Genomic DNA, 17,657 nt, shown 5'->3' with positions numbered 1-17,657 from the left:
GGGCTAAGTCACCTAGATACGCTTCATTCACCACCTCTGTGGCGACCTTAGTTTTCAGTCTCTTCAGGGGGCAAGCTGATATCACGTGAGTCTAAGCCTCCTCTATAAATCACACTGATAGCATAGACTGTCTGGTCTCTCCTAGGGTCTCAGGTAAACAGAGACGCTCTTATCAGGCAGGACATTCCTGGGGATGAGGGATTGCCTCCCAGGAGCCAAACGTAGAGGCCAGCCCTCTGGGTGGGCAAAGTTAATTCTTCACTGTACACCATTCCACTCAGTTTCGTGAACTCATTTCTTTAACATAACCAAAAATTGCATAATAACTTGTTAATAACTTAATAATCAGCTGACAATTCAATTATTTTTACTGAAAATGAAGAATTATAAGCCAGCTGTCCTACAAAGGGAGTGTCATCTATCCATTGGAGCACAGAGACCAATATTTGGAAGTGTCCCTTTGGCACACCAGTTTTGCACCCTGGAGTCCTGTGTACTCTAGTGAGATTCCATATTGTCAATGGTAGCTTTCGTAAAGTGGGAGGAAGAGGATAAGCTTTATACCTTCACTTTTGAGGTACGTACGGCACCAGACAGGAAGTAACATAAGTAGGATATCTAACTTGACTGTCCAAAAATTATCACTCTGCCCTGTCACAGTGATCTCTTACTGGCTCTGCCTTAGCCTGTAGTTTGTACCTTTTGGACCTGTTCCCTCCCTGAGTCCCAAGACTCCTTAACATCTGTTTCTGTCCACTAACAAAAGAGCTGAAAATTAAGAAATTAGAAAAATTAAAAATCTCGACACCTGGGAAGACAAGCCTTTTTACTTATTAAACAGAAGGTTTTAGTTCTCTCTGGAGGAGACTGATTCTCAGATTTATGTAACAAAACGTCCTGTTAGAGTTTCCTCAGTAAAAGAGTTTAAAATGCAGATGTAAAGACAGCAGCTAAGCCTGACCAGGCGGTGGCGCAGTGGATAGAGCGTCGGACTGGGATGCGGAAGTACCCAGGTTCGAGACTCCGAGGTCGCGCGCGGGCTCATCTGGCTTGAGCAAAGAGCTCGCCAGCTTGGACCCAAGGTCGCTGGCTCCAGCAAGGGGTTACTCGGTCTGCTGAAGGCCCACGGTCAAGGCACATGTGAGAAAGCAATCAATGAACATACTAAGAAGTCGCAATGCGCAACGAGAAACTGATGTTTGATGCTTCTCATCCCTCTCTGTTCCTGTCTGTCTGTCCCTGTCTATCTCTGCCTCTGTAAAAAAAAAAAAAAAAAAAACAGCAGCTAAAAAGGTTAACATTTTTGGTTCCTGCGCTCGCATGCGCGCTCTCTCTCTCTCTCTCTCTCTCCCTCTCTCTCTCTCTCTCTCTATATATATATAAAGGTTTTAGTATGATGCTCCATAAATTATTTAAGTGGGAAAAGAGACATAGTCTAATCTGTGTTGTAGAACAGTCAGTGACTCCATCAGTGGGAAAAGGGGTTAGATAAGGAGAGACTGGAGCCCAGAGAGCAATTAGGAGGCATCCACAATAGTCAAGGGTCCTGAAGATTGCAGCTCACAGCCCCTGGAGCATTGGTTCCGTCTTTATGTAGGCATCAGAATATCAGCATTGTGTTTTTCAACTTTTTATTGAAGTGTCCTGTACATACAGAAACATGCACATGGCACAAGTGTATAGCTTGTTGAATTTTCAATGTTTATGTCTTTTTCAACTTATCTACAAATTTTATGATTTGCCTTTTTTTTTTCCTTCCCAGATAATCTTTATGGTGGGACGAGGCTATCTATCTCCAGACCTCAGTAAGGTACGAAGTAACTGTCCAAAAGCCATGAAGAGGTTGATGGCAGAGTGCCTAAAAAAGAAAAGAGATGAGCGACCACTCTTTCCCCAAGTAAGAACAATCTTTGTTCCCTGCATTTTTAAACACTCTTCCTCAGAGCAGCGCACACAGTTTGTATCTCATGGATTCAGATTCTGTGTGAGTAGGTGCAGACGCCAGATAAGTAAACACAACGGTGATTTCATAGAGGCCGAGCAGGGGTGCGCCTAGAGACGGCCCCAGTTCAGGATATTCAGGAAGACTTTGCTTTTGTAGCCGTTCTCAAACGTTCTGGTCTCAGAGCCCTAATACACACTTCAAGTGATCGAGACCACCAAAAAGCTTTTGTATGTAAGTCATAATTACCATTTTAGAACATGAAACTAAAAAGTTTTTAACTAAGTTTATTTAAGCATAATATGACTGTTATATGTTGAGTAATGTTTTTATGAAAAATATATTTTCCTAAACAAAACAATTAGTGAGAAGAGTAGCATTGTTTTACATTTTTTGCAAATCTCTGCAAAAAGAAGACAGCTGGATTCGCTTGTTTGCATTCATTATGGTGCAATATCTTATGACATATAGAGTCTGAAAATGTTGCTTAACGCTTCTAAAATAATAACAGTGACAAAGGCAAGTAATATCTTAGTGATACTATGAAAGTAGTTTTTCCACAGACCACACTTTGAGAACTGCTGCTTTAATTCTTCCTGAAAGAAACATTTCAAACTCCCCTTTAATCCTTGGTCTTTTTGAGGGGCATTTCCATCTAGGGCTAAAGGAAAAGGAAGCTGTCAGCACTGTCTGCCTTTCTCTGATTTTTGGAAAATTTCCATTGCTTTTCATCTGTTTATGTTGTAGGGCTAACGGCCTTAAGTTAACAGTCTTTCAGTAAGCCTCGCAAACTGGAACTAAGAACCTGAATAAGCTCAGAAAGTTTAGCTACAGTTGATACTGTAATATAATATCTCACTGGTAGTGTTTGTGATGCTTAGGAGGGTCCTGGTAGCACTGTATAAATGTGTCTCAGTCACTCAATACAGCTCTCAGGTGGGAAGCACTGACTCCCGTAGTGACTCAGCTACCATAACTACCAAGCTGGTTCTTTCTAAACCTATGCCTTTGAATACCCAGTCCTGGCTGAGTTTCTGAGACAAAGGTCACTATCACAGGAATAAGAGAATCTTTTATTCTCATCTAAAGAATTAAAGATAGAGCCTGAGCTGTGGTTGCACAGTGGATAAAGTGTCAACTTGGAATGCCGAGGTCGCTGGTTTGAAATGCTGGGCTTGCCTGGTCAAGGGATGTATGGGAATTGATGCTTCCTGCTCCTTCTCCCTTCTCTCTATCTATCTCTGTCTCTTTCTCTGTCTCTCCTCTACAAAAATGAATAAATTTTAAAAAAAGAATTAAAGATAGAATGTCTAGTTTTGCCAGGTCTCTCAGAGGGTGCCTCAGAGTGGGGAGGGGAGGCTAACTAGTTGGGTGGGTCGATATATGTTTTACAAATTGGAGCTCTAAGTTACTATTCTTTTGAAGAAAGAAGAATTTGTTTATTTTTAGTCTAGAAAAATCACTGCTTTAAGACTGCCAAAGTAAAAAGACCAGTATTGTTTGTCATTGTTATCAGGACCCTGGACTGTTCTCAGTTCACCTCCCAGGTGTACGGGTCCTAGTTTAACACTGCTGATGTACGTTAATAATGCGAATTATATACTTAGGCCCACTTTTTAAAAGATATTAAAAGGGGCAAAATATTAAAATTCCTAACATAAGTAACGTTTCGGTATTTTTGTGGTTTCAGCAAATGAAATACATTTGTGAATTTTCCAGATTTTGAAGGCTCCCTTTTCTAAGTATTATTTTAAAATTTTTATTAGAGGATCTCTTTTCATACCATATGCCAGTGGTTCTCAAACTTTTTGAAGTTGGGGCGCATTTAAAATCCTACAAATAATTGTAGGCGCACTATATGCAGATTTCTGAGAAATACGTTATAATAATCAAGTCAAATATTAAAGAAAAAATATAAAGTCTAAGCATGCTTTTATGGTAATTAAATGAAATAAAAATGACAAAAATAAATTTATTCTGACATTAAAAAACATTTTTATATTACATTTTTTGTTGTGCTTTTTAGAATTCAAAAAAGGGATTAAAAATTAAAAAATGACCAAGAAAGTTATCTTTTTATATATATACATTCTTAATAATATTTAGTAAATTCAGGAGGTCCCAGCATGAATGTGTTAAGTTTTTTCATTCTTGTGTTTATGAGAAACATGAGCCTGATGTGTCCTAGCAATTTCTTCAATGTTTGGGCATATATTTGAAAGGCAAACTCTCATTTCCTTCTCAATACATTGAAGAATTCCTCTCTTTTTACTCTTAATTGTGTTGAGGGTAGAAAATAAAATACTAATTCACATAAATAGGATGTTGAAAATTATAGTAAAATGTTCAAAGCTTTTTTAGATATTGCAACATATTCTTCTTTTATAGAAATCCAAAAGGCTTCAAGAGACAATTCCTTATGTTTAATCATCAATCCAAAACCCCCACCATACATATCGTCTTAATTTTACACCAAACAAAGGATAGAAGAAACTTGCCTCCAGTCTTTCTGGGGAACATGGGGGGTAGTGTAAATAATCCAGCACCACAGCTTAATAGCCTTTGCAACCTAATCAGGCAAGTGAGGTGGGGGTTTGGGCATACTGTCAGCTTACAGCCAATTGACCACACCTCTGTCCCCCAAAAATCTAAACTCTAAAAACCCTGTTGGTTTTCTGGCCCCCAACAGGCACATACTGCTCTGGAATATCATAGGGCACACCTGGAAATCTTCTAGGGTGCACACTTTGAGAACCACTGCCATATGCAAACATAACTTTGAGATGGCTAAAAGTTTACATGTAAAAAACAAAATTATAAAAAAATAAAGTCATTTCTATAACCTTGAAGTAGGAAAGGCTTTCCTAAGCAAGAGATAAAATCCACAAGTAATAGAGAAAGATTAGCAGTTTTTAAACCTTTATATAGTAAAATAATATTGAAAGATAAACAAAAATAATTATAGCATATATAACAAAGTTAAATATCTGTATTATATAATGGGCTCCTTCAAATCAATAATTGAAAGATAATAAGTAATAAGCAAAGGATGCGAACTTGCAGTTCACAAAAGAAATACAAAAGAAAAACAAGATATTAAAAGTTCAGTGACAGCCTGACCAGGTGGTGGCGCAGTGGATAGAGCATCGGACTGGGATGCGGAGGACCCAGGTTCAAGACCCCAAGGTCACCAGCTTGAGCATGGGCTCATCTGGTTTGAGCAGAGCTCACCAGCTTGGACCCAAGGTCGCTGGCTTGAGCAAGGGGTTACTCGGTCTACTGAAGGCCCACGGTCAAGGCACATATGAGAAAGCAATCAATGAACAACTAAAGTGTCGCGACGAAAAACTATTGATAGATGTTTCTCATCTCTCAGTTCCTGTCTGTCCCTGTCTATCCCTCTCTCTGACTCTTTCTCTGTCTCTGTAAAAATGAATGAATGAACGAATGTATGTATGTATGTTCAGTGACAGTAGTAAAATGCAGCATAACCCAATAGTGAAAAATATTTTGATTTGGACGCTCAGATTGGCAATAGGCAGCATAGAGAACAACATTGAGAAGTGAGGAAGAGCCTTTCTTTTAAATTTTAAGTTTTGATGGAATGTAAATTGGTTAGGCCTTGTGAAAGAACTTGGTAGATTTCATAAAATTAAAATACATATGCCCTCTGATAATTCTACTCCTAAAACCTGTATTACAGGACTTGCTTCCACAGTATTCAGATATGTATAAGAATGTTATTTACTGTTAAAGGAAAAATTAAAGACATAAAGATCAAGGTAGCTCTATAGATGGCATGGATATTGTTAGGGGAAAGAGCAATGCAGAAAACTATGTGTGATACCACTTTAAATGTTGGTGGTGTAGGAATGAGCTGTTCTCATATGTGCATGTTTATGCATAGGAAAGATCCAGAAGAAAGTATAGACTCTCTTACAGTGGTTTCTCCTGGAAGATAGTGCCGTGAATCAGCACAACTAGTAATTCCAGATCCTGAATGGGAACGGCACCAAATTAAGAAAAATAGGCTTAAAGAGAAAAGGGATGGACTTGGGAGGTCTCTTTGCAAGGCAAGAGATAGGTTGCAAAAAGGGACCCTCCGGACCTGACCTGTGGTGGCGCAGTGGATAAAGCCTCGACCTGGAAATGCTGAGGTCGCCGGTTCGAAACCCTGGGCTTGCCTGGTCAAGGCACATATGGGAGTTGATGCTTCCTGCTCCTCCCCCCTTCTCTCTCTCTCTCCTTTCTAAAATGAATAAAAAATAAAAATAAAAAAATGCAAAAAAAAAAAAAAGGGACCCTCCGCTCCCCTACCTGCTTTATTTATATGGCAAAGTGAGGCCATTATCAAATCAAAGAGATCATTAAAACAAAGTCACATTTCCAAGGCATCCCAAGAATTCTACCAAGTGCAGAAGACCCCCACCATATATAACATCTAATGTCACAAAACAAAGGATTGCCTTTAGTCTTTCTGAGGGACATGGAGGGTAGGACAAGTATAAACAATCCAGCACCACAGCTAACATTAAGGTGTGGTAAAAATTGCCTTTAGCAACTTCACAGAACAAGTGAGGGTGGGGGGTTGGGCAGATTGTCAGTTTACTGCCAGTTAGTTCCCCACGCCTTTGTCCCCCAAAAATCTAGACTGCAAAGACCCTGTTGGCTTTCTGCCCACAATAAGATAGGATTTATACTTTACTTTATTATTTGAATTTTTGTGTGTGGTAATTTTTTAAAATTTGTAACATTACTTCTTTGCCTTTTTATACTAAGCATTATACAGATTATAGTTTAATATTAAAGAGTTTTGGTAGCTCTGAAAATAATAGTAATAATAGTGGCTACTAAAGTACTATTGAATACTTGCTAGGTTCCAGGCATCATGCCAAGACCTTTATACATGTGTCATGGCTGTGTACATACATTACCGTACTGTATGCCTTGAAGAGCCATAACCTGTTTCTTTATACCTTACAATATGCTGAATTTCTGTGTTTTGTGTGTGGGAGTATTTCTGTAAAGTTTTCCTGTCTTCTTCCCTCTTGGGTTGTAACCTGTCACTTTTCACTCCTATGTCGCTAGCAGTCTGGGTCTTTGGGTCCTACTTTTAGTGATTGTGTGGAACATTTCCCATTACTAAGTTTCTGTAAAGACTGAGTTGCTCTGGTGGCTCTGTTACAAAGTCACACAGGGCTTTACTTCTCCGTGCTCCCATCTTCCCAAAAGGGACGCTGGTCTATGAGAAATAGGCACATAATTGGTTTAAAAGTTATTATTTACTGTTCCAAAGCTGGCAAAGGATCTAAAATGTAAATACAGCTATCTGGAGGATTACTTTCCCTATTCACTTTATAAAGATTAAAGCTGTAGTAGTTTGGTCATTTTCTTTTTAAGGAAAAATATTGGTTTCTTAAGTATTTTTCTAGGCATTTAGGATAATATGGAAGACAATGGAAGATTTCAGGTGCTTTCCAAGTATTAGAGTACCCTTCTTTTTTTATTTTGTGCTTTTTTTTTTTAGATTCTCGCCTCTATTGAGCTGCTGGCCCGCTCATTGCCAAAAATTCACCGCAGTGCATCAGAACCCTCCTTGAACAGGGCTGGCTTCCAGACAGAGGATTTCAGTCTCTACGCTTGTGCTTCTCCCAAAACACCCATCCAGGCCGGGGGATACGGTGCGTTTCCCATCCACTGACACACGTTAACGCCTGCAAACACACAGGCGGGTAGGGACAAAGGAAAATGGACGTATGTTTGCTTATATATTTGTTAAATTCAGTAGGGTGTTTTTTAAAGGTGAGTCAAAGAACTCTTAAGTTTTTAAAAACTGGATGCAATTTTTTCCTATCTAAAAATCTATACTTAATCATTGGATTGTCAACATCCAAGAGATTGTAAAATACATAGACATTGCGAAACTTTGCAGTGTCTCTTCCAGGTGCTTTACTCTTTGTTCCAGGATTGTTTTGTTTACTTGGTTATTCTAATTATTAAACTTGGATTAAAGTTTTCCCATGCACCTTTTGTCTTTAGCTGCCGCCCTTCCGCCAGGGTCTCCCAGTGTGCAGGTGGGAGGTTGGCAGGGGCTTGCCTGAGGCAAGTTAGGCAAGCCGGACCGGACAGGTCACATGCAGGAGGTCACTAACATTGAATAACGTCATTCTTATTCTTAATAGTTTTCCTGTAACTATTTATTTTTATTAGTTTGGAAAGTGTGGATGTCCTTTATTCCCTTAACTCAATAGACTAGACAATTTCTTTTTATAAATTGTGGGTTCAGGTAACAAAAGCTGTTGCTGAGGAGTGGCATATTTGACATGAGTAACATGGTTTAACTTTGGATCTTTAGTGAAGAAGTGTTATAAAGTGAAGTTCCTCTTAAATATTTCTTTATATACTAAGGATATCTTACATATGTAGAAGCCAAAATTCCTTACAAATTTCCTCCCTGAAAAAGCTTCACACAATCCTGTGAGAACTCTTAGGTTTGTTTGTTTTTCTTTTAGATATCTCTGGTTGCCAAACACCAGGTAATGGATTTTTTAAAAACTATTACTACTTTAAATTATATTACTTCTCATTATGCCCAGTTTAGCAATCACCTTATCCATGTGTCTTATAAAGTTTGTGTTCCTTATAGTCTTTCCTAGCAATTCTGCTTATTATGAGTGAGTGCCATTCTTTTTTGTGTGTTCCATTGTACAGTGTGTTTGTTAGTGCTTTCTAATATGTTCACTGTCTTGTATAGAAAATGACTGTAATGTGGCAGTCACTATATTCTTGCTGTGAACCATAATCTTACTAGGAAACATTGCCGTCCTCTTATTAAAAAATTGCCATCTTTTTTACTTGAGTCAGCCTAAGAACCGTAAGCAGCCTCTTGAATGTCTCTTCATTTGTTCAGTTGGGATTTGTGCTGATTTTTAAATATAGTTGACAGTTCAAAGTTATTCCGGCACACAGACAACATCAGCATAAATGCTATCCTTTGAAGCCAATAAAGAAAATCGGAAAGACTTTAAACTAATAATAACTTAGTTTTTAAGTACCACATATTTTTTTAATGCTTTTATTTTTTTCAGTGAGAGGAAGGGAGGCAGAGACAGACTCACATGTGCCCCGACTGGGATCCACCTGGCAAGCCCACTATGGGGCGATGCTCTGCCCATCTGGGGTTCTTGCTCCATTGCAACTGGAGCCATTTTTTAGTGCCTGCGGCAGAGGCCATGGAGCCATCCTCAGCTCCGAGGGCCACCTCTCTGCAATGGAGCCATGGCTGCAGGAGGGGGAGGGGTGTAGAAACAGATGGGCGCATCTTCTGTGTGCCCTGTCCAAGAATTGAACCCAGGACATCCACACACCTGGCCATTAAATACTTCTTTTATTCAAATAGTTTAGATTTCATCCAGGAAAACTTCTCAGGGATAAGTGTGGCATGCCTTTTGCCCCTCATTTGGGTAGCTTAAGTAACCATTGATTTTTTAGAAGTTGATTCATGGTTTTCAGTTTAGGCAAGAGCAGTTTAAAAATTTTTTTTTCTCATATTTTAAAGAATATGAAAGAGCCTGGCCTGTGTGGTGGCGCAGTGGGATAAAGCGTCGACCTGGAACACTGAGGTCGCCAGTTCGAAACCTTGGGCTTGCCTGGTCAAGGCACATATGGGAGTTGATGCTTCCTGCTCCTCCCCCTTCTCTCTCTCTCTCTCTCTCTCTCCCTCCCTCTCCTCTCTCTCTAAAAATCAATAAAGTATTAAAAAAAAAAGAATATGAAAGATACAAGATAATGTAACATTGGGAAACATCAGAGTGCATGATTTCTAAATCATTCAGTGGACGCCAAAGAAAAGATTATTAGTAATTATTAAGCAGGGTTTTATTCATAAACTGAAAAGCAAGCAAGTAGGAATGCTCAAAGACTTGGGTATTTTGAGGCACAAGAGTCGAAGGATCTTTTATTGATAGAGCTCTTTCTGTAATTCTCCAGTCTACTTGCTTTACTTCTGTCTTACTTTCTTTGGACACTGTCCTTTTTCTGCCCATGAACACCTGTCCAGCCCCCACCATCTGCATTTGACTCCTTTCTTTCTTTGTCAGTCTTCTTTGCCAGAGGCATTCAATGCTAAGCTCTTAGAACTGCCATCCCATAAGCATTAAAACATGCCTCCAACAAGTCACATGGTAATTCTTCTTTCCAAATGGACCCACTGGACGTGTTAGTGGGTGTTAGTGGAAGAACCATTAAAAATATAGTAAATGAGATGTTCAGATAACATGAATCTGGAGATGTGGGAAACATTAGAATGATATATGGTAGTTTCCCTTTCTATTGTTGTTTTGTACTGTTTTAGATATATTCTCCAAACAAAGAAAACCATTTTCCTAACCACATGTAAAGTTAATCGCTCTAACCAGGCAATTGGAACAGGATTGTCGCTCTCTCATGACTGCTTCTTTCCTAAAACCTAAGATCCACAGATGCTTCCATTGAAGTTCATTTCTTTCAGCCCTGGCCGGTTGGCTCAGTGGTAGAGCGTCGGCCTGGCGTGCAGGAGTCCCGGGTTTGATTCCCGGCCAGGTTGACCTGGAATGCTGAGGTTGCCAGTTTGATTCCCGGCCAGGGCACACAGGAGAAGCACCCATCTGCTTCTCCACCCCTCCCCCTCTTCTTCCTCTCTGTCTCTCTTCCCCTCCCGTAGCCAAGGCTCCATTGGAGCAAAGTTGGCCCGGGTGCTGAGGATGGCTCTATGGCCTCTGCCTCAGGCACTAGAATGGCCCTGGTAGATGGGCAGAGCATCGCCCCCTGGTGGGCATGCCGGGTGGATCCCAGTTGGGCGCATGCAGGAGTCTGTCTGACTGCCTCCCCGTTTCCAACTTCAGAAAAATACAAAAAAAAAAAAAAAAAGTTCACTTCTTTCTTTAGGAGCAGCCTTTTCATAAAGTTTGTTGCACATTGTAAAAGTTTTACTAGTCAATAATGAGGAATGAGATTTGTGTTGATTTTAAGTTGGTTAGGTATGACAGCATTTAATTAAATGTTTCAGGTTTATTTATTTCCCAATATTACAGTAGCCATTTAAATACTGACCCAGTAGTTAAAATCATCCTCTCTAAACAGTAACTATTTAATATACCAGCTTAAATGGCCTTTCTCTCAAGTTGGCCACTCTCTTAATGACATGATCTACTTTTCTTTTTTTTTTTTAAATAATTTTTTTTAAAAAAATATTTATTTATTTATTTATTTATTTACAGAGACAGAGAGTAAGTCAGAAAGAGGGATAGACAGGGACAGACAGACAGGAACAGAGAGAGATGAGAAGCATCAATCATTAGTTTTTCATTGCTCATTGCAACACCTTAGTTGTTCATTGATTGCTTTCTCATATGTGCCTTGACCGCGGGCCTTCAGCAGACCGAGTAACCCCTTGGTGGAGCCAGCGACCTTGGGTTCACGCTGGTGGGCTTTTCCTCAAAGGAGATGAGCCCGCACTCAAGCTGGCAACCTCTGGGTCTCGAACCTGGGTCCTCTGCATCCCAGTCCAACGCTCTATCCACTGCGCCACTGCCTGGTCAGGCTACTTTTCTTTTTTAATTCAGTATTATGAAATGGGTACTTCGTCATTAAAGCATTTTGTCAGTCATAGGCTTATTTGAGAATTATTGAGCATGTCTGTACTACTTTTTATTTTACTAAATATTTCATCTCTCCTCTGATCATTTCTCTAAAGAATTTAAGAAAACCAGTGTGTCTATGCCACCATACTCCTTATCCTTTTGAAACTGCCTGAAAGGTCACCACAAAGAAATAATGGGGCAAATTCTGGCTACAGATGACTGTTCCCCTCCATCTAAAGCAGTGATTAATTTGTACAGAATAACATTATTAGAGTTTTCATAGCATATCTTATCTTTAAGGGGAATTTTTATCAAATTATATGTATAACAGTTACTGAAAAATACATTCAGTTCTGGAATAAAAGGTAGTTATTTAGTAATATCTTAAAACTAGTTAATAAAATTCTTAGTTTTCAAATAAACAAGCCATGATATTTGAGGTGTATAACATCACAGCATCTTCCCAAGAGTTGTGTGCCCTAGTCCTAAATTAAAGTCAAATGGGAAATAGACCTTAGGTTTTTCTTCATCAGAAAAAAGGTAAAAAAAAAAAAAAAGTTTCATTTTGGCCTTTGGTTGACTTTTCAGTTAACAATTAAAATAATATACTGAGGTTTTCAGAAAATCTGAGTATTTCACTTAAAATAACTTCATACAAGCAGAATTGACTCTTCAAATAAAATAAGGCAGGCAGTGGGGTGATTGAGATTTCCAGACAATGCAAGAAAGAATAAACAGGAAAAAAGTTTTTCACCCCCAAAATGATAGAAAGATCTACCTTTTCTAAAACTTCTTTATGATTTCAGGAACATACATAGAGTTTATTGATCCCGAAATTCTTAAGTTCTTTTTGTCCTTATTTTGTAATTCTGGGCCTGAAGTCTAATTATGAAAAGATTTGCATTCCATTAGAAGCAGTAGATTCGGGTAGGAAGATCTTTAGTGTTTATTGGTATTTGATTTGGATTTTGTTGGTAAGATTTTGTGCTTTGGGAGGTGGTTTTGGGTGTTTTTTATTTTTAAGGCTAATATTCAAGTTTGTATAGCAGTACACTTCAACAAAATGGAGTGTAATTGTAATAATAAGAAACATTGAAGATTTTTTTAAAGTTATATTTTAATGTAAGATTTGGCTTAGAGTTATCATTTTCTGATATTCTCACTTAATAGATTAATTCTAGCCATTTTTTATAGATTTCTGTTAAATAAATCCTGTTTTTACATTGGCTTCCTTCAGTGAGATTTAGGTTCTGCTTCAGTGACTACTCATAAGAATGTTGAAAACTGCTTTAAAGAAATGTGTTAAAATACTGAAAAAAAAATAACCTTAAAACTATAAGGTACTCAAACCATAATGAGAATATTTATATATTTCTTGAGTCTCTGTTAATATAGAATATCCTCCTGTGGTTATGCTCTAAATGTTTTACTCTTCAAGGTCTTATTTTTATCAGTACCAAACTTCCTAGTCCTTTTAAATTTAAATATGAGGTAATCATTCTTTTAACCCTTCCTTGTTCTTTTGGCTCACAAATCCTTGGCTACTTACTTGTTAAAAAGAATCTTTAGATGGAAAGAGTAGTTGTATTCAGAATGGAGAAACAATGATTAATTATTGAAAATTGTTTAGGGGCGTGTTTGGAGTCAGCACTTGGCTTTGCATTCTGACTCTGCCATTTTCTAACTGAGATCATGGGCAAGTTACCTAACCACTGTAAACCCAGCTTGTTCCTTTGTGAGAGAAAGGAGGGTAATAGCACTTGCCTCATAGTTTTGATGGGGATCAGGTGCAAACATACATGAAGTAGTCAGTGAGGCACCTAGTGTGCAACGGGCACTCAAACAGTTGCTAATATTAGCAACATACAATTTGAGGGTTCACTCAGCCAGCCATTAACAATCTGTCGGTTGTTGGAACATGCCAGCATTCTCTAGTAAACAGAATCTATCTAATAGCAGTCAGAAAATGAGTAGGTTATTCCTAGATTAAATAGTGTATTCATATAAGTGATTGGTTGGATCCTCATCAGAAGTTGCTATTACTAAAAAATAGTAAGTAAGCCTGACTAAATTCTGATAGTTCTCAGTTATTAACCAATCCCCAGAAATCAACTATAGTATCTCTAATAAGAAGAACCAACAGAATGGTAGGAGAGAAATAATGGCCCCTCTATTAAGCTCCCAAGTTCAGTAAGCTAAAGGAGTGTTATACCTCAAATAGACTTCATGGTTTAAAAAATCTTATGCTGAGAGTTATGTCCAGTGACAGGTGCCTATATATAATTTGTTGGTAGTTTAAAAGGCGAAATGAACTAGAAGATAAAGGGTCTGCATTTTCTTTCCTTCTGTCAAATGTGTAATGTGGACAAATTATTTGACTTCTTAATTTTATCTTTTGCAAAATGAGGATAATTTCTACTTCTTCTAATAGTGGCATTATAATGAAAACGAGTTGATAATTCAAGGGCTAAGTATGCTACAAATCAGCCTTACTATTTTACAGTCAGTTTTCAAGATACTTTGTTCATTGGAACTCTTTTCAGCTTGGTTAAAACTACAGCAAATAAATCCCAGCTAGGCAATTATCTGCAGACGTGGTGTTTAATTGATGTAATTGAATCATAGTCTACGTATTGTGTAAGTTGTCTTCTGTCATGGGTTTCAGCCATTTTTGCTTTTTGAATTGGTGATGGTGTTGCTAGATATGTGATAGAGAGCTAGTCCCCTCTCAGTGAAGTGTCACTGAGATTTTGTGTCCCTAGGTTACTTGAGATAACTTTTTTAAAATTAGCTCTTGTCCTCCCTCTACAGGAGAATTTGCAGCCTTCAAGTAGCCACACCAACATGGCAGCATCTACTCTTATTTCTTAAGTCTTGTGTTCGTACAGTTTGTTAACATCAAAACACAGTTCTGTTCCTCAGATCTTTTTTTAAAGATACAAAATTCTCAGTGCATAATCTGGTGTGGAACAGAATGGAATTTCCCATCCAAGAAAAGAGGGAAGAATGTTTTAGGAACCAGAATTCTCTGCTGCCAGTGTTTCTTCTTCAACACAAACACCACGTGCATACGAGTCTGCCCACTCCCAGGAAGAAAGAGGAGAGACCCTGAGTTCTGACCTTTTGCTGGTCGGGCATGATGGAAAGAAACTGCTGCTACAGCTTGGGAGATTTGCTCTGGAAAGTCTGCCGGTCACCTGTGCCCTTTTAACTGCCAGATCAATGTGTGGCTGATCGTCTGATGGGGCAGTTGCAATCACCAAGCATCGTTCTCTTTCCTGTTCGGGGATTCTGTTGTGGAGCTCTTTCCCCTTGCCACCACTGGTTAATTTCTAAGGGACGGAACAGAAATGCAGCATGCCTTGTCTGTAGGGTGCACGTTCAGTCCTTGACACATTTATCAAAATGAAGCTGTTTTATTTAAATGGAGGATGAGGGGGAGACGAGCTACGTGTTGGTGCAGAGGAAAAGGGGATGCTGCATCTGTTTCCTGACCTTCTGAGTCTCTGGCCTTTTGTTGCCCTGCTCGCTGCGGCGCCTGCCTACCCCAGCAGGCTGGGCGTGCAGGCACACACCGCCTTCTTTGCTCACTGGGTCCAGCAATGAAGAGAAGGGTCTGGGGATTTTTTTTCCCCTCCACAATATAGCAAGTTCTCAGGAAAATCTTCCTCCTAAGCTCTTCCAGTCACCAAGTACTTATGTGGCTACTATGTCCAAGGCACAAAAATGCCATGGTGGTATCTAATTAAAAGCCTAAAAATGGCTTGATAACAGTTTTGAATGTGAGACATTTATGTAATTTAAATGTAAGGTACAAGTTTTAATTTCTGAGTTTCTTCTATTATATTTTTATTAAAAAGAAAGTAATTTTCAGATTTAATTGAATTGGAATACTTCCCACTAGAATTATATATCCTGGAAAGTTGTATTTTTGTTATATAAACAACTTTTAAAGAAAAATCATTATCCTTTTCTCTACCTAAATATGGGGAGTCTTAGCATATGCCTAAATATTTACAATTTTTAAATTAATGGTACTTGCTGGATCCACACTAACATCTTTGCTAATAATCTCATTGTTTCTTCCAGTTTATTCCTACACTACATCCTCATCCTCTTTCTAGTCTTTTATCTAGAATATGCAACCTAAAATAAAAATGGTGGTGTCTCCATTCATTCTCCTCCTTCCTTTTTTCCCAAGCCTGGTCTTCAAAAGGTTGGGTATTTTGGCAGCTGATTCCCAGGCAGAGGTTGGCGATTTTAGGTCTGTTGGGACTGAGAGAGGATGTGTGAGGTGTAACATCAGTTTTTATAGTAAGAACTGCTGTGACATTAAGAACCTCATTCTTTATCTTAGTGTAAGTGACAAATACAACCTAGTCATAGCTTACTTTGGCCTTTTCTAAAAGGTGGTAAAAGTCAGGGCGGTGACAAAGTGAATCTGAACATATTAATGGCAAAAATACCTCCCTTTTCATGAGTCTAGAATCTCTTATCAGGATTTAGGAATGTAGATCAAATCAAATATACTTAGCCCAACCAAGCTAGGTAGCCAAGGATCTGAAAGAAATTAGACAGGAACTGTAAAATGAATCAGGGAATTGGAAATTGTTATTTTAAAATTTCAGATTGTGACTCCACCCGCTCTCTTTTTCTCTCCTAAAAGCTCTTATTAGCTGATGTTTGCTAACATACCTGTGTTCACAGGAAGACCTACTGAGAATTCCACAGACTTGGAAAAGGTTGTCCAGCACAATGAAAAATAGACTGAAATTATTAGTGAGTTTGAAAAGTAGTATGTTCTCAGGTCTTATACAAGCAGAGCAGTAACAAATTTTTCCTTAACAAAATTCAGAAATTGCAAAGATGGAAATGGTTCATGCTCATTTGAAGAGCACCCTGTGTGTGTAATGCTGCCTCTTTTAAAACACATTGCTTTATTTTTCTAAATGTATTCCCGTGGATGCTTATAAACATGCCTGTGTCCCGTTACCGACATGGCAGAGAGCTGGGCTTATTTACCCATGTCTTCTGAGCAGGAAGAGCCCACCAGAGGCCCAAGTGCAGGGCGACCTGGGGCGGCAGGAGCCAGCACAGGAACTAGTTTTGGAGGACGGTTAGCATTGGAGTTTTCCAAACAAAATTCAAGGGGATACAGTTTCTTTTTCCCTTTCTTTTTAGAATAGGTTGCTGTCTCATTTTAAAAGGAGGAACAGACTTGATCTCAAATCAGTGCCTGGAAGTCAGGCTCAGGGTATTCTTGAGAGATTTTTAAAAAGACCTTTAAAAAAAATAAGATTTGAAAATTTCCCTTTTCTTCCTTTTTTTCCATCAAATTGTTTTTTCTCTAGTTTACAATTGGCACGTAAAGGGATTTCCCTCGCTTTATTTTTTGATGCTTAAGAGAAAAATCCAGTGTGATTATTTGTACTGACGTGCACCTTAAAAGATTTTGCCTTGCTGGCCAATTCTGGGTCCTGACCATGCAGTCCCTGATTGTATGTGAGATCTGGTGGGGCGTAACTGGGACACGCTAGAAGATTAGAAGATGAAGTCACATATCTAAAGTATATGTGTTGCAGTCATGTTGGTGTTGGAGAAGAAAGGGCACTATGTAGTTAGAATTCAGGACTTCAGCACTGTCCACCTGAAACAAGATACTTCCTAGATTCCCGTGGGACAGGTCACAGCTCTGTATCATGTGATGTTCTCTTTGACTCATCAGGTAAGGCAGGAAGTGCTGCACACCCCCCAGCTCTCACTTAGCCCCCACTCTTGCACTTAACCCTCCATCTCGGTCAGACCTCATGTAGCTTTAGTTTGAAACATACTGCAGAGTTCAGGTGACCTCTTCAAAATACTACCTCAGAATGAGGTAATGAATCATTATTTATTTTAAAATATGAACAGTCAGGAAGGAGCTCTAGAACACGAACGTGATGTAGGATTTGAACTTTCACGTATGCTTGTTTGCGAGCGCTGTCATCTTGTCCTGAAGGGCCGTGTCCGCATGCACAGTAATGCTGGAAAGGTAGCTCAGAGTGTCTGAATGTTGTCGCGAGGGGTGCCGGAACCAGTTCAGGGGCACCTTTCAG

General features: G+C 39.0%; 1 protein-coding gene across 4 annotated transcripts in view; it reads left to right on the top strand.

Annotated features, from left to right (window-relative positions):
• Positions 1-14,593, top strand: part of BRAF (B-Raf proto-oncogene, serine/threonine kinase) — a 100,928-nt gene extending 86,335 nt beyond the window's left edge. For 2 of the 4 annotated variants that reach the window (XM_066262462.1, XM_066262460.1), the window contains 3 exons: positions 1,763-1,897; positions 7,470-7,623; positions 14,374-14,545. In XM_066262462.1, the coding sequence (XP_066118559.1) occupies positions 1,763-1,897; positions 7,470-7,623; positions 14,374-14,396 (312 nt within the window). In that variant the 3' untranslated portion in view covers positions 14,397-14,545. Of the gene's footprint in view, positions 1-1,762; positions 1,898-7,469; positions 7,628-8,454; positions 8,479-14,373 lie in introns of all 4 variants that reach the window. The other 2 variants (XM_066262461.1, XM_066262458.1) reach the window with 2 other exon arrangements.
• Positions 14,594-17,657: the final 3,064 nt, after the last annotated feature.

The sequence above is a fragment of the Saccopteryx bilineata genome, chromosome 2 (genome assembly GCF_036850765.1).
Source record: "Saccopteryx bilineata isolate mSacBil1 chromosome 2, mSacBil1_pri_phased_curated, whole genome shotgun sequence".
NCBI lineage: Eukaryota > Metazoa > Chordata > Mammalia > Chiroptera > Emballonuridae > Saccopteryx > Saccopteryx bilineata.
The sequence above is the reverse complement of the archived record's forward strand: the minus strand, read 5'-3'. Positions and strand labels throughout refer to the sequence as shown.